The sequence below is a fragment of the Rhipicephalus sanguineus genome, chromosome 4 (assembly GCF_013339695.2).
Source record: "Rhipicephalus sanguineus isolate Rsan-2018 chromosome 4, BIME_Rsan_1.4, whole genome shotgun sequence".
Classification (NCBI taxonomy): domain Eukaryota; kingdom Metazoa; phylum Arthropoda; class Arachnida; order Ixodida; family Ixodidae; genus Rhipicephalus; species Rhipicephalus sanguineus.
This window is the reverse complement of record NC_051179.1, coordinates 17,655,897-17,676,843: the sequence shown is the minus strand read 5'-3', so window position 1 is coordinate 17,676,843 and position 20,947 is coordinate 17,655,897. Positions and strand designations below refer to the sequence as shown.

The 20,947-nt window shown below is 44.2% G+C and overlaps 1 protein-coding gene and 1 long non-coding RNA gene across 5 annotated transcripts in view; one reads left to right on the top strand and one right to left on the bottom strand.

Annotated features, from left to right (window-relative positions):
• The window catches only part of LOC119389513 (endothelin-converting enzyme homolog), a 90,134-nt gene that overhangs the window by 37,711 nt on the left and 31,476 nt on the right, over window positions 1-20,947 (bottom strand). For 2 of the 3 annotated variants that reach the window (XM_049414455.1, XM_049414457.1), the window contains exons 1-4: window positions 9,564-9,611; window positions 8,442-8,603; window positions 7,175-7,255; window positions 3,193-3,398 (exon numbers count right to left, since the gene is read on the bottom strand). In XM_049414455.1, coding sequence (XP_049270412.1) covers window positions 3,193-3,398; window positions 7,175-7,255; window positions 8,442-8,603; window positions 9,564-9,609 — 495 coding nt within the window. In that variant the 5' untranslated portion in view covers window positions 9,610-9,611. Of the gene's footprint in view, window positions 1-3,192; window positions 3,399-7,174; window positions 7,256-8,441; window positions 8,604-9,563; window positions 9,612-20,947 lie in introns of those variants that run through there. The other variant, XM_049414456.1, reaches the window with a different exon arrangement.
• LOC125758011 (uncharacterized) lies at window positions 14,078-20,731 on the top strand. 2 transcript variants are annotated; one of them, XR_007415695.1, is made up of 4 exons: window positions 14,078-14,230; window positions 15,791-15,905; window positions 18,810-18,908; window positions 20,567-20,731. It is a non-coding gene; the product is annotated as an uncharacterized LOC125758011 (long non-coding RNA). The 2 variants fall into 2 exon arrangements; XR_007415694.1 differs by lacking the exon at window positions 14,078-14,230 and adding an exon at window positions 14,237-14,395.

The window sequence follows — 20,947 nt, the reverse complement described above, 5'->3', positions numbered from 1 at the left end:
CAGTCGCTGCGCGCAATACCAATTTTGGTGTAGATCAAGCTAGCGAAGCGGCCGCGAATGCACATGAGCGTGGCATGTAAATCATGACATGAGATGCATGTCATGGTTTTCATCTTACCAACTGTTACTCATGTTCTTCATACAGTCACTTCGCGCAATACCAATTTTGGTGTATATCAATCTACTGAAACGGCCGCTAGCGCACCATGAGCGCAGCATGTAAATCATGTCGTACATGACATGCATGTCATGATTTTCATGTTACCACGTGTCAGTTATGTTCGCAATACAGAAATGTCCCGTCAAACCAGTTTTCGTATATATCCCTTCATTTAAACGGCCGCGAGCGCCCAGAGACCATGTCATGTAAATCATGCTGCACATGACATGTGCCTCATGATTTGCATGTTAGGACCTGTCGTTATGTTTGTCATGATTCTTGTCACGCCGTGCCAATTTTGGTGTATATGAAATTAAGGGAACGGCCGCAAGAGCCTAAGGCCGTGGAATGTAAATCATGCTGTTCATGACATGCGTGTCATGAGTTTCATGATATGACCTTCATTTATGTTCGTAATAAGGCCATGTTATGACACACCAATTTTGGTGTACATCCGATTAACAAAACGGCCAGGAGAGCACAAAGTCGTAGGCGGATAGATAGATAGATAGATAGATAGATAGATAGATAGATAGATAGATAGATAGATAGATAGATAGATAGATAGATAGATAGATAGATAGATAGATAGATAGATAGATAGATAGATAGATAGATAGATAGATAGATAGATAGATAGATAGATACGCTCAAAGTCGCAGAAGTTCGCTAAGAAATGCTTCGCATTTAAAAGAAACTGCTTTGCAAAAAAGACCCTATACAGGCTTCACGTCGGGAAGGAACCAAATTAACATATGTAATGTAGCGTGGTAGAACAGTAAAAAAAAAAAAAAAAACAGGCGTCACACAATGCGAATTGCACAACGAGTGGGTTGTTGAATGCTTCCAACCCATTACAAAGGGCTCTGCCATAATTCTTCATCGTCATCAGGCATAGCATCAACAAAGTGTACATAATGCCTTACAGGTGTTAAGCGGGTACCACGGCTCTCCGCAGAATGACGAAAAATGGCATAGTGGCTGCTTCCCTACTTCATAAAAAATATGATGATTTATAGCGTAGTGGGTTCCTCGCAAGTGCACTTCTATTGGTTGCCAAGGAAGCCCATAAGGCTCCCATGATCCCTTTTTTCATAGTCTTTTACAGTTATTTCCCTTTCTATCTGTCTTTCTCACGTTAACTTATGTTATATAGCATGGTGGGAGAGTGAATTAATGACCGGGCATCACATAATGCGAATCACGTAACTAGTGGGTCGTTTAAAGCTTCCAACCCATTACAACAGGCTCAGCCATAATTCTTCATCGTCATCATCTGTCTCATCAACAAAGTGCACATAATGCCTTACAGATGTGTAGCTGGTACTTCGCTTCTCCGCAGAATGATGAAAAATGGCGTAGTGTGTGCTTAACAACTTCAAAAAAAATATGATTTATGGCGTAGTGGGTACCTTGCTAGTGTACTTGTATTAGTAGCCCCAAGAGAGTTGATAACGGGCTCTAGAAATGCCGCTCTTCGAGCTTTCGCTGTGACTGTGCCGCGCTTTTCGCGCAGGCCTGGCGTTTTCTTTAGTGGACCAGTGGTGAGTAGTGGGGCTTACCCAATTTCTGTGACACATGCCCGTTTATGATGATGGTAGTTTTCTGGATCGACTCACGAGGAAGGATTTGCTAAAGATCTTCGCTGTTAAAACGGTACTTAAGAACGATAAGGGCATCAGGTGAATTAATATCGAATTCTCCACTACAACGGGCCCGTAATTATATCGCGGTTGTGGCGCATACGACACTGGAATTTAGTTGTTTTGAAGCAGGATTTGCATAACGGGACGGATTGCTGTTTTAGACAACTGACCAACATGAAGTTGTTGAGTTCCATCGAGCCACTACGTATATACACTATATTATGCCGCGTACAAGCTGAGGGACAGGTTCTCTCACCTCATCCATTCTGACCATACAGTTCGCTTACATGCGGTCTCAGTCAATGCTCGCTTCAGCCGGCTGAATAAAGCGTCGAACAATCGTAAGTAACGCAGAATTCTAGGGCGGAGTCTTATGGTGAATTGAGTGACCAATGTTAACCTCCATAGTTTACTAAACGTGCACCGATTTATCGGTACGCTTGTGTTTTCGCATTAAACCTCCAGTAGAACAATCTGAGTGCGCTCGGTGTGGTCGCGAATCGCCCTCGTGCTGAGTGGAAGAATACAACATCTACTGTGCAGCCAGCTTTTGAGTTTCTTTCGTTGAGACATTTCCCGCTACTGGGAGCACCTTTACTGTGATGAAAAAAAAGCGCTCATGCTTTTGTTTAGAAGAGCTTATTAAAATTAATTTTCATTGTGGAAATGAAATAAAAAGTTAGACGAAAAATGTATTTGCTGTGATCCACCTTTCAAGCTTCCGCAGAAGATATTTGCCGTATTCGGTGTCCATGTGCTTTGAATCGTATATTACTTTGGCCTCGTTCTGAGATTTTCTAGACGGCTCATATTCCAGCGACCGCTTAGAAAGGGTTCCTGGTTCGACCCCCGGATGAACCTCATGTTTTCTTCAAATCACAAAGCTGTGTTCCTTAACTTCGGGATACATTTTGAAGGACGATTGTCACCCTTTTGCAGGGCCCCGTGCAAGATACCGAGTGCCAGACTAAACGACACCGAGATAAACAAGAGCCTTCTAAAGGCTGTACTAAGGCGAAAGCTTTAATTCACCGTCGGCGTCTTGGGTTGGCTGCGTCAACACGAGTGATGCAAGTCATCATCTCGTAATGACATCACCATATGACGTCATCGTGACGACACAGATCGCCAAAACTTGTGACGTCCTCATGATGTCTCATGAGGTGACGTCACTTGATGATGTCATCACATGACATCGTCACACGGTCAAAGGTGGGCCGATCACGGAGGAAGCGCAAAACCAGGCGAGGTGCAGAAAGCTTTCGGAGGGGGGCAGAGAAGGATCAATACGTGGACTGAGAAGAAAAAGGAGGCTTTCGCCTTCGAGTCGCCTTAGGCGAATGCATATGGGAATCTGAGTTTTTCGGCGTAGAATGTATCGCTTACGTGTATGATATTTTTCTTCACGACGCGGTTCCGCTTCACGTCGATGTAGACGACTGGCTTGTGGTTGAATTTGGTCATCAGGTCGCCGAGCAGCTTACTCCACAGCGGGATCGTTACGTCACCCGGACCGTTGGGCCACTCCTCGACTCCAATTGTCAGCATTATCTTGTTCCAAGCGTCTTCGTTGTCCCTGCCTACGTCGTTACCTAAACGCCACAATGACATCTCCTATTATAGAATATACACGGATGAAATCGAGAGTTCGATGGAAACCCGTCTGGTCGCGATGAAACGTGACGAAAGAAAGCACACCGACCAAGTAAAAGTTTAAAGGAAACGAAGTGTTTCTCAAATAGGCTTCAGCACGTTACGCAAGTATGGCTTGTATATCGAAACCACAGGCGAGTGCAATCTCGAGACCACAGGTGCGTGCACGGGGTGCGGGGGGTGGGTAGTGGAGGGGGGCAGGGGGAGTGGCCGCCCCCCTATCCAAATCATAGCTACCTATACACTAGAGGGAACTCTGGCGCTAGTGTCTATGGCAGCTGCAACGCATGGCGCTTTAGCCAGCATGGGAATGATAGGTAGTACACGGATTTGTCTAAACTTCGTTCTTTCACCTCCGTTTGGCTCCGCGTCGTTCAGCAAAAGTTCAGCAAAAGTAAGCAGTTCTACTTCACCACTTTAGCCTTTTTAGGCTCACCAATTGAAATCTGGTCACGAAGTTCACAACGGTCCATTCTTTTATCCGAAACGAACGTCGAAGCACAGCAATAAACAAAGCCACAAGTGCTTTCGAAGCCATACGCATGAAGATTAGGCAAATCCGTCTGCTACCCATCCTTCCCATGGTGGCTGAACGATCTCAGCGCCAGAGTTCCCTCTAGGTAACTGTAAGAAACTCGATTACTCAAATAACCTAACGGGGTGCGCGAAGTCTGCCCCATACTTTAACTCAGTCGGACTTGCCCCGCCATTGTTTAAGGAACAGAGTAACGGTCACGCAGGTTCCTGACGATAATGGCGGCCGACGGCCCCTGATGTTGCATTACAAGAACTGTTTACTTCCCATATTTACTCCTGGAAAGCCAGGGACCAAAGGCAGGCCATTGCGAGATGCACGTCATCGATTCATTTTCATCTTTTTTTTTTCATTCATTCTGAAGCATGTCTTTTGCACTCGATCATCAGGGAGGCGGGGGAGGGAAGGAGCCGCGATAAAACTACCCCCCCCCCCCCCCCCAATGGGAAATCCTGAGCACGCCTATGCTCAAGTCCCTCGAGAAGCAATCTGCAGGACACAGCGATAATCGAAATGATGGAAATATACAGGCACGTAGGCAAGGGGGGCGGCAAGGGGGGCCCGCCCTCCACCCCCCCCCCCCGAAATTCGTCCAGCCTTCTGTATTCCCGGGCAACTTTTTCTTTGCCATGAAAAGACTTTCTTTCAAACAACTAGGCCTTGCCCCCCCGCCCCCCCCCCAAAAAAAAAAAATCCTGGCTACGTGCCTGGAAATATATACCCTCGTCCTACGCGCGGTGCTTGCGTCTCGTGCTGAACCCTGTTTGAGAGACACTTCTAGTTGATTGGCCTTATTGTTGTGAGCAAGGCTTCCGTATGGAAGCCGAGACGTCGTCTCTCTTAAACTTATTTCGTCGGTGTGCCTTCTTTGTTTCGCCAGGTATATATGAATGATTGGTTAAATGCAAAGTGAAGATAAGCAGCAGAGTTGTAGGTCGCCATTCCCTGCCAAGGATAACTCCTTTTTCATTTGGTATAATATAAGTTAGGTTAGGTTAGATTGGGTTTTATTTAGGATGGGAAACGCAGCCGAGGACGGCAGCGAGTCAGATAGGGTGACGAAACTGAGAAGTTTGCAGGCGTAAAGGGGAATCAGCTTGCGCAAGATAGAGTGAATTGGAGAGTTCATGTCCACTGGAGGACGAAGAAGGCATGTAGTGGAAATAAAACAGGTTGACAATGATAATTATATCAAAACAAAGAAGGCATTGATTCCTGCATTAGTCAGTACCTAAATAGAAGAAGAATAAGCGTCAGTAAAAGTGGAAGTTTGCCTCGAAATTCCAGGGACAGCAATATCGACGCTGGTAGTAATTTAACAGAAGGGGTCGTTGGACTCATTTGTTCTAGCGGGGTAAAAAGAAAAGCTAGCTTTTAACCGGAAAAGAAGGCATGGAAAGGACAGGCGCACAGTGGTAGCGACAGCTTGCGATGGAAGGACAAGCTACGCGTTGCTTGGCCAAATTGTTTTTCGGTTCAGGTAGACTTCATATTGCGGGAAATTCACAGACGGAACGCGTGTTAACGATTATGCCTCTAACGACGCTTGGCACCAGCGGTTAACTATAGTCGGCTTTTCGTGCTCTCCAGTTAAAAGCATTGTTGCTGCTCTGCACATATCCTACGGCATTTTTCGTTAACGGTATGCGCATATCCTAAGGCATTAACGTTAACGGTATGTATACAGGAGATCTGAAACCCTACTAATAAGTGGAAACATCTTTCAGGCTTATGCCGAGCTTTTTTTTTTCGCATAGGGAAGGCCTTGGTATGCCTGGCAGCATGTTAACACGTATATGCCGGTGTCCTTCATATAGGACGCTTCTTTGATGCTCTCTAACATCGGTATTTCTTTAGCTGATGGCTAGCGCCACTACAGCATATCAAGCAAGCCTCATTCTCAATGTGTGCAAGCCTACACATTGCTTGCTTTTCATGCTGCCACGTGCCGACCGCTTTCTCCGGGCAAACTCGCGCTTTGTGTGAAAGACGTCATGGAAAGGAAGAAGTGCACGTGAAATGCCGACCGCTTTCTCCGGGCAAACACGTGTTTTGTATGAAAGACGTCATCGAGAGGAAGAAGTGCAATGTCGGTGTGCACGTGAAATGTTTCAAGGCTTACCAAACCCACACATAGCATCCCTAATGCCCAGTGTCCCGTATGTATAGGACGACTTGAAAAACAGCGTTGCGTTTACCGACAGCCGCGTTGACTCCTGCCATCCGGGCTGCATGGACATCCGGTGCACAGCCTCCCCCACCGACATGCCTCTTCTGCGTTGCTCCAGTCACAGAGGCAACGATCGATCACCTACTTGGGACCTGTCCGGGCCTTCACAAGGCTCGCACCCGCCACCTACGAGGCCTTGACTACCGCCCCGGTCGACCACCCGACTTAACGCGCTGGACGCACGGGCCTTTGCATCGACCGCTCCTGGCCTTTATCAGCGAAACCGAACTCTTTCTTTTTATTTAACTTATGCCGTAGGGCATACTGGTGCCAATAAAAAAATATAAAAAAGTTTACCGACAGTAAATAAACAACTTGTGCTTTCTTTTGAGGGTAGAAGTACACTTTTTGTGAACAAATATATTTGTTTTGTCATTTTTTCTCAGTTTGGGCATATATGGGCTAACGTAGAATCCATCGACTAACGCACGCGACAAAGTCTGCTCGCTGCGCTGGGCTGTCATGGATGGCGTGAGATAAAAAAAATAAAAGAGGTTACAAGAATTTAGAAAAAGTCGATATACAGAAGGTATGTGCTTAACGCATTACCGTCTCTCTAAGGAAAAAAAAAACAAAAAAACGAGTACATTTTGCTCTTATTGGTGAGTCCTGACTTTGCCATATCTATATAACTTTTTTTAAAGATACACGTTAACCCTCCTTTGGAGCGTCACGCCTCCCACGACTCGCCGAAGATAGCGTAATGATCCCCAAAAGACAGTTAACGTGTATCTTTAAACAGAGATATGTGTGGCGAGTCACAGTAACAGGTAATATTGTTTTAGAGTGACTGACCACTGCATCAACGGACACGAAACACATAAACCTCAATTACAACTTAAGATTTCACTAATGTGCACCGCATCATTGTTCCGTATAGTCTGGCGCGGCAAAAGCGTCGGACCGAGTGCGCACGAAATCGTAGTTCTGCGAGGAGGCGCATTACTCACCCCCGAGCATGCAGCCAGAGTGGCCTTTGTACAAGGAAGTCTCGATCCATTCAGGGCTGTCGTAGGACCGCGACAGAAGATCTGGAAGTGGGTGCACTCGAATTAACAGCGTTTCAAAGGCTTAAACTTAAAAGGTAGAACTTAAAAGGTAAAACTTAAAGAAAAGGTAGAAAGCATCTCTCTTTCCTTTAGCTTGTTTGTTCTATGTCATGAGATTGTGGGGAAACACTGGTAACAATTAATTGAAGAGCATTACTCTCACTGGCCGCTTGACCATATTGCTGTCAAGAGCACAAAGCATGGTTGTTAACTCTCAGGGGCGCGGCCACAAATAATTTTTTTTTTGGGGGGGGGGGGTTCAACCATACTTTACGTACGTTCGTGCGTGCGTTTGTATGTGTGCGTGTATGTGTACTCACGCAATATTGAAAAATGGGGGGGAGGGGTTTGAACCCCCCTGGCTATACGCCAATGTCAACAAGAGCTGCATTTGCGCGCCAATATACTTAGTGAATAGGGAGATAACTCTGAGACAAATAACGAAAATACCACGGCAACGGACAGTTCGCTGGCAAGAGTTCAATTTGCAATAGAGCGTTCACACGCGCACATTTCTGTCAAAGTCATATATGCATCGTATACGGAATAACGCATCACTTCATAGATAACTGCACAAGGCTGATCATCACAAATGCATCGCAAATGCTTAGCTAGACCAGTGTACACTAGGAAGTATTTTAAGATGTTTGCATTTTGCTAAAGGTGCTTTGCAGGCAACGGTCCAAGTAATTTTTGCAATTTAAAGGGGCGCTGCAACGAATTCGCTTGTCTTTTTCTCCAACTTTCTTCTTTCATTTCTGTGTTTTTTGAATTCCGAAAAGATGTGACTAACGTTCTCAATTTCATAACCCCAGCAGCACTCAGGTGAGTCGGTGAGCTCGCTATTTGCTTTTATTTATCACTTTATTTTTATTTCATGGTAACCATTGTTGTTGTTGTGCGTGCGTGCGTGCGTGCGTGCGTGTGTGTGTGTGTGTGTGTGTGTGTGTGTGTGTGTGTGTGTGTGTGTGTGTGTGTGTGTGTGTGTGTGTGTGTGTGTGTGTGTGTGTGTGTGTGTGTGTGTGTGTGTGTGTGTGTGTGTGTGTGTGTGTGTGTGTGTGTGTGTGTGTGCTGCAGAACGTATAGAAATGGTGTAGCCGAAACGCTATGTCTGTACCTCAGTCTCTCTCCACGGCAATCAAGCGATAACGGAAGAGAAGATCCTTACGTGACATGTTGTACATCACCGCTTTGTTGAGCGCTTGGAATGTGCCGTACACTGAGGCGTACTTGGGCACCTCTTCCCTCGATGTCCACCCACCGCAGGCAAACTTATAGAAGTTATCGCACGGGTCGACGCTTGTGTCCATGTTTAGCTTGACGCCAGCTCCTAGGGGTGAAAAGCATTCGAGCTCATCATTACGATAATTAACGTAGAAGACACTATATAGTCGGTTACAATGTCAGAAAAAATACAAGCTCCTCTCCCCAGCACTGCGGTGCGCCTGCCATTCATCTGTGCGAGAGAGTCGTGCTAGGTGATTTATTTTTTGCGCTGCTAACTTACCCGTAACTATTTTTGGCGCGCTAACTTACGCTGCTTAGCTGCTAACTTACGCTGCTAACACTGCGCGTAATAATAACTAAAAGTTCGTCGTCCCTACTTACAATATTACGTTTCTTCGAGAAGTGATGTGCGAATCTTCGCTGAAGTTTGCCAGTAAGTTAAAGTTTTTCGCCTGAAAGCCAGCGACACGGAAGTCTGTATGGTAAAAGTACTCACCTTAAATATGCGGAAGGAGCTTGACGTCACGAAAATGAGCAAGTGCAATTGGATAGGGTACCTATGCAAATTTTCTCTGGTTGGAACAGTCATGGCTGTATAGGCAGAGCTTGCGTCTATTTTTAGGTTGTAACCGACTATAGAGTAATTGCACCAATGATAATTATGCACGTGCTCACACCAAACGTTGAGACACCATAGTGACATGAAAGGGGTTCACAGCTGGCCAACGGCGTTAGTGTAAAAATTGACAATGTCTTTAGCTAACTCTAAGGAGAGCGCAGGCTTTCGCCTGCCTCTCACGTTTGATCCACTATTAATTCACAATATTTGATAAATCTTTAATTCACTTTATATGACTTTAACATTTGATTCACTGTTAGTTCGCATTTGGCTCCTTTTCAATAAAAATATTTCTCAGAACAGCCCATGTCCTGTCAAATTATGCGTTTTATATGACTCTTTACGCATATAATGAGCGATGACTTTCACAGACGTCATTACTAAAGCAATTAGTGATTGCAATGAGTGGTTGCCGGCGTAATTAAGCCAAATAATTGTTCCCACCTCTTCTTAAACAGGCAGGTGTGGTGCAGACAGCCGGAGCTGACATTCCTGAGAAAAGAAAAAAAGGCTTGAATTAATGCTTATGTTAGAGAATTTATGTTAGGTCACGCCTACGATGGAATATATTGTGAAAGGCAGGGGCGTAGCCAAGGGGAGGGGGTCAAAACCCTCCGAAAATGTTCGATTTTGCTTGCGGATATGTACACGCCCCCCCCCCCCCCCCCGAAAAAAATTTCTGGCTACGCCCCTGGTGAAAGGATTGCGGATGGGGGAATATGGACGGGTTTTCATGATAAAAGCACACAGAGGAGGATACAATGACCGTGGAAAAACCATTGTTAGACAGCGCTGGTCTCGTGTTTCCTAGTCTTGTTTTTCGCTTTTGCGTGCGCTGACCGTTTTTGATGCAAATTGAATTCAGAGGAAAAAGTGATGCTTCCCGCTGTATGAGCTTCCTAGGTACCGTTGTTTCAGATAACGAACACTTAGCCCCCACCTCCTCTTTTTTTTTTTTTTGGTACAGAATTCCCGGCGCTGAATGTTTTCAATGCGTAAAAACAATAAAACAATCAACAATCAAAACACATTAACAGCGCGAAAAAATAAACAAAGGCCGAAGCGAGGGGATACAGAGGAGCGCTTGTCTGTGTACCCTCGCTTCGTCCTTAGTTTGTCTTTTCAACTATAGCCCGAACCTTCACGTTAACAACCAATAGTTGCACCTCGCAGTGCGGGCATTACAGGTTACATTGCTCGACACATCTCCGATATCTTTCTGTCATATCAATTGTAATAATTATTAATTGCTGGGGTCTTTCGTACCAAAACCGCCGTAGGGCCGCCGTAGGGCCGCCGTAGTGGAGGTCTCCGGAAATTTTGACCACCTGGAATTCTAGACTAACGTGCACCTAAACTCAAGTACACGGGCCTCTTCGCCTCCATCGAAATGCGACCGCCGTGGCCGGGATCGAACCAGTGACCTTCGGAACAGCGGCCGAACACCGTCACCACTGTACCATGGACTGTTCTAACAGATCTGAAACAGGCTGTGTCGTAGCCACAAATCAGCCATGCTTGAAATAGAAGCGCAAGGAGACAGTCTTGTTTATGGTTGTAGAGCAGAAACTCGATCGAGTAACCGAAAGATGGGACACACATTCACAACACAGTGCAAGGCGGTTGCTGCCTCGTGTCTTTAATCTGCTCATTGTCTTGTTGAGTTTTAAACATGCTCTACGCGCATGCTCATAGCCTTCAAGCTTTTTAGAGATCTTATATACTGTGACGAGTTAGAGCTTCACGTAACTGCAACAGTGATCTCCATAAGTGCTAAATTTGCAGATGGACAGAATTTTAAAGCCGCAAACTGTGTGTGTAGTTATCTGGTAAAACAGAAAGTTGGCGCTTACCAGGGGTAGCATTCATGATGAAAAAAATGACGAAAATTAACACTTTCATGGTTTCCTGCCTAATATCTTCTCTCAGTTATTAAAAAAATGTTTCCTATTAATTATGGCTATAAAAGTGTAATATAACTTGAAAAACAATGTTAAAATGAAAATACTCTCAGGCGAAAGAACCCACAAATGCAAATTTAAAAACTAATTCTGCGCGCGACTGCACCGAGGAGAAGAATGAACAGGAGCCTGGGGTCTCACTATCGTCGCCGAAAAAGAAAAGATCACGTGGTCAGAGGAACAGTACTCGAAATAGCAGCCATCCTCAGAATAATAGTAATATTATGGTCTTGAACGAACAGTGATCGTTTCTCCGTGACTGCATTTATTCACGTGTTTGTGAGTGCAAATGTGACCCCCCCCCCCCCCCATCCCACACACACACACTCACACTCCGCCTACTACTGACTACTATAGCTATACATGCAAGGATCGCGCAGCCTTCGTGCATGCCAGCAACGAAAAATTACGCGACCATTATCAAACAATACGGCATCGGGGAGCTCGTGATTTTTAGCCGTCTCCGATTGTGTACCCGACCTTACGGCGAATGTTCACGACTCGCACCTGTAATACGCGCATTAGCATTCCTCCCCGCTTTCCAGCACCGCGTGTCTCGCACATTTCCCTCAGTTACATCGCAGTTCTACTTCGTTCTTTCCCTTTCATTCATTGCAGCAACCACGCTGGCTACGGCCATCGCCGAAATCACTGCAGCTCATGAGCAGCCGCATTTGCCGCAGCGTTATCAGTAACGCACGCACGCACACTCTCGTACAAAGGAAGAAATGGGCAGATTTTTTTATTCTTTATTCAGACATTTCCCCGCTTAGCCCGAAAGAGTTACAGCGGAGGAATTACAAACTTGAAGAAGAAAAAAAACCCTATCGATATTGCACAGACGCTCACAAGACAATCGATTCCACTGAACGACAGTCTCAAAAACGACTTTGCATACAGGTTTGTCCTGAGCCGGTATTCCCTAAACTTGCACTGGTGATCAGTCCGTGCAGATATATGGTTCGGCGGTTTCAAGTACGTTCCGCTATCAATTCCGGTTATAGTATTAATTATTTCCTATAACTACTTAAGCATTTCAAATATATCAATGCGCATAACCCTTTGGGTCCTGAAACAGCACCTGTGGTCAAGTAGTAGAGCATCCACCTCCGATGCGAGAGGTACTGGGTTTGATTTCCAGCGCCGCCAGACACCTATCGTTTCTTTTTTTTCTAATGGGGATAGTGGTTCCACGTCCCGGCGCTCGGTGGTGTAGGCAATCATCTCGAAAGGGTGGCCTCTCCTTTCCGATCTCTTCTATCTTTCATGCCCTTTCCTCCTCCGTCACTGCGCTGCGCTGTGCTCCGTTATAAGTTTCAGAATTAAGGGTCCTTCGTAACTTCAAACCACTGTCCCTCTACCTGGACAGGAGCAGAACGCTTTCTCATAGGCGGGAGTCATAACTTCATAAGCACTGAACACGATCTGCCTGCAAGGTTTTGTTACGTTTTGTTCGCTTTCGTTGAAATTGATGTTCCCCAATGTTCGCAGGAGCACTCAGTAAAGTGTTATCACTGCGTCTTCACGAGAAAAAGTGACATTCTTTGAGCACGTGTAACCCTTGGCTGTTCAGCAAGGCATATTGCGTATGGCACAAAAACATCTTATGGAGTGGACGACACTCTTGTAAAGCGGTACAATATGTTCCGCAAAGTATTTGTTTACACTTGCCCTAACTGACCATTATTTTATTTATAGATTTCTGACGACTAAATTCTCGGGTAAACAACCTGTGTTCAATAAAACACAATGTTGGACTAGTTAATGCATGAATAATTATTAGAATCACGGCGCAGCAAAAGACGACACGCGTCTTTTGACTTGGTCTGTCGTCGTTCGTCTTTTACTGCGCCTCAGTTCTAGCAATTAGACATCGCGTGTTACACCCCGTGTTCTCTAGTTTCATTTTATTCTTTCTATCATAGATGTCACAGTGTCTTGGCAACCATTCAGACATTATGCGATGTCATATAGCAATAACGGTAGTGCGTAGTCAGGACCTGGGCAGGGTGATAAACAAGGCGGAACGACACGACACAGCAGTGCCCGCCAGTTTAGGCTTTACGCTACTGCAGTAATGCACCAAATGACGTCCATCAGCAAGAACGCGTTGGTGGACTTGTCTGGTGCGTGTAACGAGTTGCTTGCGACCGTATGATGTTGTTCACCTTTCTCTAAAGACGCTGACAGTATGCGTGATTATGTGGTGCCTTGCCAAACTGTGGGACAGCACCCAGACAGATATCGTCTTGTCAGCTTTCTTCCATTCTTTATATTTCATTCATTACTTTTTCTTATTTTCCCTTTCTTCCACAGCTCTTCCTCTACAGCCGAGTTACTGATGACGGTGCTTTGCTTGGCATTTACCGGCCCCATTACGCTGCACAGAACAAAGGCTGGCTCTCGTCAGAGAAACCTCCTATGTCGGGTATTTGGGACCTCCGGTACTGACTGCTAGTCTACCACACTTTAGAGCAGCTGTCACATACTCGTGTGCGGCAGTTGCGATGTCGCGAGGCCTGCAGTAGGTGTCTCCTTCTCTCCACATTCAACAAGATCTCTTCTCCGCTTTTTAAAAATTTTAAGTCCGCTACGTTTTACACGCAGGACCTCCCCGCCTTACAACAATGGAGGGGACACGACCGATGCAGGCGACAAGTAAATAAACAAATATAGACGATGGCTGACCGGGTTATTCAACTTGCTGATACCGAGCTTCTTATCAACTCGCATAAATATATTTCTTCTTTCTCTTTCACCTAAGCCACGGTAAAGATTACAATGCCGCGGCAGCGAAACAAGCGCCATGAATTAGTGTGTGCCTTATAATTAAACGGAATCGCACGCAGGATGTGTACTCGTAAAGGTGTTCCAGCTTTTGAGGCAAACAAAACAGTACGCGACGATACGGAACACACAGACAAGGAGCCGCCTCGTGTTCTTTTGATGGAAGACCTGCCGGCGAAGGAACACAAAGGGAATCCGGCGCAGCGCGCATTGCCGGCTCCAGTGAGGCCGGCAGCTGCACTCGGAAAAGGCCACGGCTTTTGACGACGAGTGCAGCGACGTCGTCTGCGGGCGACGTCAGATCACCCGGAAAGATGGCCGCCTTGTCTATCTGCTCTTCAACACGCTAACTGGGAACAGGGGGTGAGTGGCCATTGTTAGCGGTTCTCACTCTTAGCGTCGCGTTCCTTATTTTTTCGGGAAACGTGAAAGCAGTCAAAAACTGGCAACGAACCAAACATGGCGCAGTATTCGTTTCCGTAAAGGCGTGAGGTGGCGATTCGTCGATGTCCATCAATACCGCGGCAGGTGAGATTTGCTCGTTCGTGCATTTTGACGGCCATCATAGTGCGGCCTCAAACGCGACCATCTGTCCACTTAACGCCCAGCGACGCAACGCCTCACACGTTCAGCCAGCGTGAACAGCGGAGGATTGTTTTAAGACTGTGCAACAGATAGCTATACAATTGAATATAAAATTTTTCAAGGAAATTAAGTTTAAATTAGAATATCGTAGCGCCCATATCGACAAGCCAGAGGTACTACGTGTAAATGCGGCTTTTAACAACTGCTTCTCGGGGAAACTTGCGTTACCCGGCAAAAGACTTCGTCATGCGCCATGCATGCTAATTATATATGCGCGTTCTTTTAATATGAAACATGAAATAGCTAGGAGTTGGAGTTGCTGCTTCCAACGACAAGTGTCTCGATAAGGATAACCTCTAGATGTTTCGATGGCGCAAGAACCTCCGTGTCATTCTGGGATATGAAAATGCTGCCGTGGCAAACCAACCGGCTTCTGCATAAAAAAAAAATAAGTGCGTTTTTATCTGTGCCTCGATATATCGAAATAACAATATATATTTAGGACTGACGTTCATGCTGCAGAATGAAAACGAAAAAGATTCAGCACATGTGTAACTCAGCGTGAGAATACCACATGTCGCAAATTTATTCAATTGAACATGCTTCGGCGCTTTGCATAAATTAAACCAACGCGAAATACACAAACCTTCAGCGCTATTTCAATCTCAATACTTGTCGCATAAACATCTGGCACTCGTTGAAACGAGTTGACACGAGGGAAGTTGCTGCTTCCTGTCCAGCTTTTTCTGAGGAATATCAATTTCGATTTGAAAACACTTGACAGCTGAAACAGTTGATTTAACTAAGACATAATTTCGGCCACGGAATTAAGGGTGCTCAATGAAATTGCGAAAATTAGGAATAAACGGAACCTAGAACGCCACATGATGCAGCTGTATGCAGCGAAGCACGAACTTGAGGCAGTTTCCGCATCCGCAACCCTGGGAAATTAATCGAAGCCAGTTATTCAGAAAACATCGAAGTACAGAAAGTACTGATTTATAGGTATTGAGGTTAAGATAGTAAGCCTCAGTAAAAGATGGCCACGCAGGCTCTGATGCAATGACATTTCTCGGCCTTCGCTCGGTTTGAACTTCAAGAGCTCTTGACAGTCCAAGTGTTCGTGAGAGTGACTGGTCAGCATGAACGTCTACGACGTGACCTTACAGCGCGGCCACCGTGGAAATGGCGTAATGTTCTTCGTATAGGTTGATGCTATAGTCGTTTCAACGTTAGTGCCAGGAGAGAAAAGCGAAGGCGATGGTGAGCAGTCACAACCGAAAATGTCTAAGATCTTGCAGGCCTGAAACGTCCTTATTTTCCTTCGGACTTCACTAGGAAACGAATGATTAGCCGAAAATGAAAACAATCGAATCAAGGGTGATCATTGCTTTATGGATCCTTGGCCTCGGGACGTCGCAAATACTGGTCGAAGCAAGACGTGGGCAGGAAGGTAAGTCTTTGTTTTTATTACTCAACTTTGTGCGAGCATTCGATGCAGAAGCGTTAAGGCGTGGCTCTCGCTTTGGTTGCTTCGTGCTGTAACTGGTCTTAAATTTAGTGTTGGTGTAAGCAACCCATTGGAATTTTTACACCGGAGCTTTTAAGCTTTTCGTTACGACCTTAGTCATCGACGGATAATTATCATCATCATGAACTGTCACGCGCTAACTTCGTCTTTTTCTTCCTCTTCGTCCTCTTCTTCATCCCCTGCTTCGCTCCCAGAACACGTGCGCCGATCTGTACGGCGTGGGATGCAATAACGCTGATGGGTGAGAGAACGAGTACAAAGAGAGATAACGAAATAGAGATAAAAAAAGAGAAAGAAAGAAATTCCTGGCAAAAAAAAATTCTTGTTGAGGCGGGATTGGACACCGCGTACCAACGATTCGAAGACGAGCGTTGTAACCACTCTGCTATCCGGGCACGCAAGCAGAGCATAACATAGCCTTGTATAGTATAGTATAGTATAGTATAGTATAGTATAGTATAGTATAGTATAGTATAGTATAGTATAGTATAGTATAGTATAGTATAGTATAGTATAGTATAGCAAGGGGATGAGAAAGGGAAGTGAGGGTGAGGAGGAGGGGAGAGAGTAAAGCATAGCGCAGACAGAAATAGAAAGAAAGAAATGAGAGGAAGAATGGAAAGAAAAACAGAGAGAAAGCGAGACAGAGAGAGAAAAAGAAAGGGAAGAAATAGAAAGAAAGATTGAAAGAGCGAGGAAGAGAAAGAAATATATAGAGAGAGAGAAAGAAAGAAAGACGGAAAAAATAGAGAGAAGAGAGAAAAAGAAATAAATAGATTAATAAATAAAGGGAAAAATAAAAAGAAACGAAGAAGGTCGCCCAGCTCCGCACTTCCTTCAGGCACCACTAGTGCGAAGCTTCCTTCATTTTTTTTTTTTAATATCGCACGAACGTTCACCCCTGGACATGTGGACATGGTAGCGCGTTATACAGGCGAGAAGTAACAAGATTTTCTACATGACGCGCAAGCGCAGAGAGCACACTCGTGTGCGAGCGCCGTCTGCTTCGCTGTATGCTTAGGGATGCATACACAACATCAGCCTTATCTGTGGCATCATCTATTCAGAAAGCCGGTATGACGCTGATTGTCCTCACGCTGAGCTCGTTGCTCCTTGCCGACATTACAGAAACACCTATCGTATCGGGGGGGTTGATGCTCGCGCGACATTACTAACAAATTGCAGGGGTGTACATGCGCACACGTAACCATATATACACACGCTGTAAACGCAGGTGTGCGCAAACGCATGCTATAATACAGCGGTTTTGTCAGTTCCACCGTTCCTCCCAGGAACTGCTCGAAAGGGCAGATTTTTCAAAAAGCTGCAGTGGAATAAATTCCTATCTTTATTATTTTGGCTAGCAGAATTGCACATGACTATTCTGTTCGCACGAGAAAAAAAGAAAAGCAAACTACGTCAAACGGAACAGCCACGAGGACACGAATTTAATGAAGCAACTGTGAATGCACCGCAGAAACCCGACTGCGTGCACCACGCGCTTTGGTCGACACATAAGTGATTGGAAGGCACCTTACATGTGAAGCCCACCGATGAATTTCGTGTTTTAGTACATGTTAAACTGACAAAAAAAGCCCAGTTTCTCAGACGACGTGGTACCTTGAGCTCCATTCAGAACCGCTTTCTGTTTCGTACAGTAATGACCTTAAATCTTCTGTCCTCCCCTCTCCCCGCTTTTCCGTACAGTCATCACTCGCTCGCCTTCCTGCCCTCCTATTTTGTGACATTTATGAGAAAAAGTTTTATGAGAACTGAATGTCATATTCTTACGCTTCATTGCCCTAGAATTTCAGTTGTTCATCGATGTAAACAAGATATTGCGCTATAATATTAAAAGAACTGATTATTTGTGTGCTTTGTTAAATATATGAAGTAACGACACACACTTTTGTCGACTGTTTTAGAAAACATAGCGTAACAAAATTCGTGGCTGGGCTAGTTGGTTCGTAATCCTAAGTACTGGATAGCGCGGATTCAACACGGGACAGAGAAGGGCAAGCGCTTGTCCTGTGCATCATTGCTCTTTCTATGTCCAGCGTCGAATGCGCTTAAGAATATTTTCAAAAAATTGCGTTTGTATACTAAATAAAGTGCTGATACTACTCGGGATTTCTGAAGAAATAAAGTAGAATATATGTGAGTTACATTTGCAGCAAACGACGTGCTAAAAGGGTGCAAGGAGTGTTTTGTGTCCCTCGCGTTACACATCAATAAATATAACCTCTATACATAAGAACAAATGGAACGTTTGGAAGGAGCGAACAAGCTTTTAGTAAGGCCTCGATTTTCCATAATAATCGACTTACTTATCATACGAATAAATTTATAATGCGCGCCTTAATATATATAGAACTGCTTCCTGACTAGCAGATGATAAAGTTACTAAACAGCGAAGCGGGAGACGACTTGCTTGGTCGATGCGATGTAACTGTGTTGGTGTCGCAGATTTACGGGCTTTTATTGAGCGGTTTATTTTTCCGCACCTTCTACACGAGTAAACCTTTACTCAATATACATATCAAGTGGTGCTTAACTTTCAGTACATTTCTCTATGAACAAGTGAAACTCACCTCGTCTCTCCATTAACTTCTCCAATCTTTGTGTTTGCACTTTATTGCCACGCCTCTTCTTAAGCTCACTTTAATGCAGCCCAAACAAGCGTACTTATATAATATTCATCCATGCTGAAATCTTTTCCCACAGCATGAATATAAGAACGGGAAAGTGTTAGCTTCGACTATGCCTTAAAAAAACGAAACGCATGAGTTCAGGTTCGTTTTACTTTACCTTTTATTTTTTTTTCAGCCATGCTCACCCCATACCATAAGGCAACTAAATTTTCCAAAACAAGTAAAAGCTCCCATTCCTCAAATGTATGCAAAACAAAAGCTTGCGAACACAGGGGTAAGTTACGTGATGGCCTTTGTACCTCTCTCCTGTGGTATTTTTGACGTGGTTGACGGTAATTTACTACAATTTCCTCCATTAATTTTTGTCCTATTCTTTATCTCGGCACGTCAACCGTCGAAAAAACTGTCGATAAAAATTTTGTTAGAACACATTTCATTTATTCAAGCGAAAGTTAAATGCGCAAGTGAACTCTCGAGCACGTGAAAATATTTCTACACTGAACAATACCTGGCCGTTAAGATATACAAACCATGAACAACTTGAGGGGCTTCAAGGAAATAATTAGGAAAATTGAACGTTTGCTTAATATTCGCGTTGCATAGGACCTTCCTACATATGGTCAAGAAAAGTAAAAAAAAAAGTAAAGAAAATTCATACTGTGATTTGCTGAACAAGTTATGAGATTTTCTTTAAGTAACAGAGTTGAGGTCGCGAAACTGCGATATCGTCATAGAGCAACTCGTAAAACTTCTTTGCAGTTTATGCCGTTAAAAAAATGGCAACGCGTTTTATGGTCTCGCTTGGGTGGCCATTTTGCAGCGATACCTTCTGCTTGATTCTATGCCACCCTCGACGCGAGAACTTTATTTATTTATTTATTTATTTATTTATTTATTTATTTATTTATTTATTTATTTATTTATTTATTTATTTATTTATTTATTTATTTATTTATTCATTCATTTAAATAAAATGAAAGAATAAGTAAAGTAATACATGACCACATAAAAAGTTCTGCTACAGAATCGCAGCCTAAAACGCTCGTGAAACGTTAGAAAAAGTTGAGACATGCCTCTTCAAATAAGAAAAAAAGATTCAGTTTATAATGAATAAAAATAGTGCATAGAGCAGGAGCCATCTTATCATTGAATAACGATTCTTGAGAGTAATATCTGTATATTCTGCAGAAACAGTGCTTTATTCACGAAGGGCCAGGGCCGTCTCTTAGCAACAACATATAGGTACCATCTCCATGAAAAGCGCACGAACACTTTGTTAGCTATGGGGACGCACACTGCACAACCAACTTTCTTTGCTTATTTCGGGCGCTATGCTACAACAAGCCGCGTCGTAACATTGTGAACATACTCAAATAAAATATTTTAATTAATTAAGCTTTGATTCCTCCACCTGAACAAAATTGTGGACATACAGCTTCTTTTCATCAAAGTAAACTTTAAATGTGATATTTTATTTAAATTATGCATGGTAGGCTTCGTTCTTAGCGAACCTGAAATTAGCCCTGGTAGAGTCATCGTTGCCTTCTCAACCTGATTCCACACACGAAATGTGTTTTCGATGCATGTGATAAAATTTAGTTTTTAATTTTTGTCGCCAAATTTAAAAGGGTATTTCTAGAATTCCGGGCTAATTGTGATTCCGTAGTTACTTGCATGTTTCTACGAAAGTTTCTTTTTTTTCTTGGAAACGCTTCCAACATCCTGCAAGTGACCGCAGTGGTTGCCAGCAATGACTAAGCATAACTTCTAATGCTTACTTTTAACTGACATAGTCACTTCTAATGCTTACTTTTAACTGCCATGTACAAAAGAATTTTCGTATCTTGCACATTAAGTGACAAATGCGCAATGAGAATAAGATGTCAGTTGTCTTTCTAACCGAGATCCCTTGTGTGGCCATTCTGCGTGCAGCCAAATACATCACGGCTTCTCTAAACAAGGACTATAAACCATGCGATAGTTTCTACGACCACGTTTGCAGCAACTGGATGTTCTACCACCCTATTCCTGATGACAAGAGCAGCGCCAGTGTATTGGAAGGACTCGACGATAAGTTGACCGAAGATCTCAAAGGCAAGCCACCGTCTGACTCATCTCTTTCCTTGCGGACTCTTTAAATATCTCAGAGAAATTCGTCAACTAGTGTATACGCATGCACCATAGATAAGAAATGGCGCATGAAGATAGATGTGCATCACAAAATCTAGCTTTCCTTGAAGGTATTTCATTGGAAAATCAACAGGATTCACATTTCGGGCAGAAGGAAAAACTGAGGCTTACATTGTTTGTTTC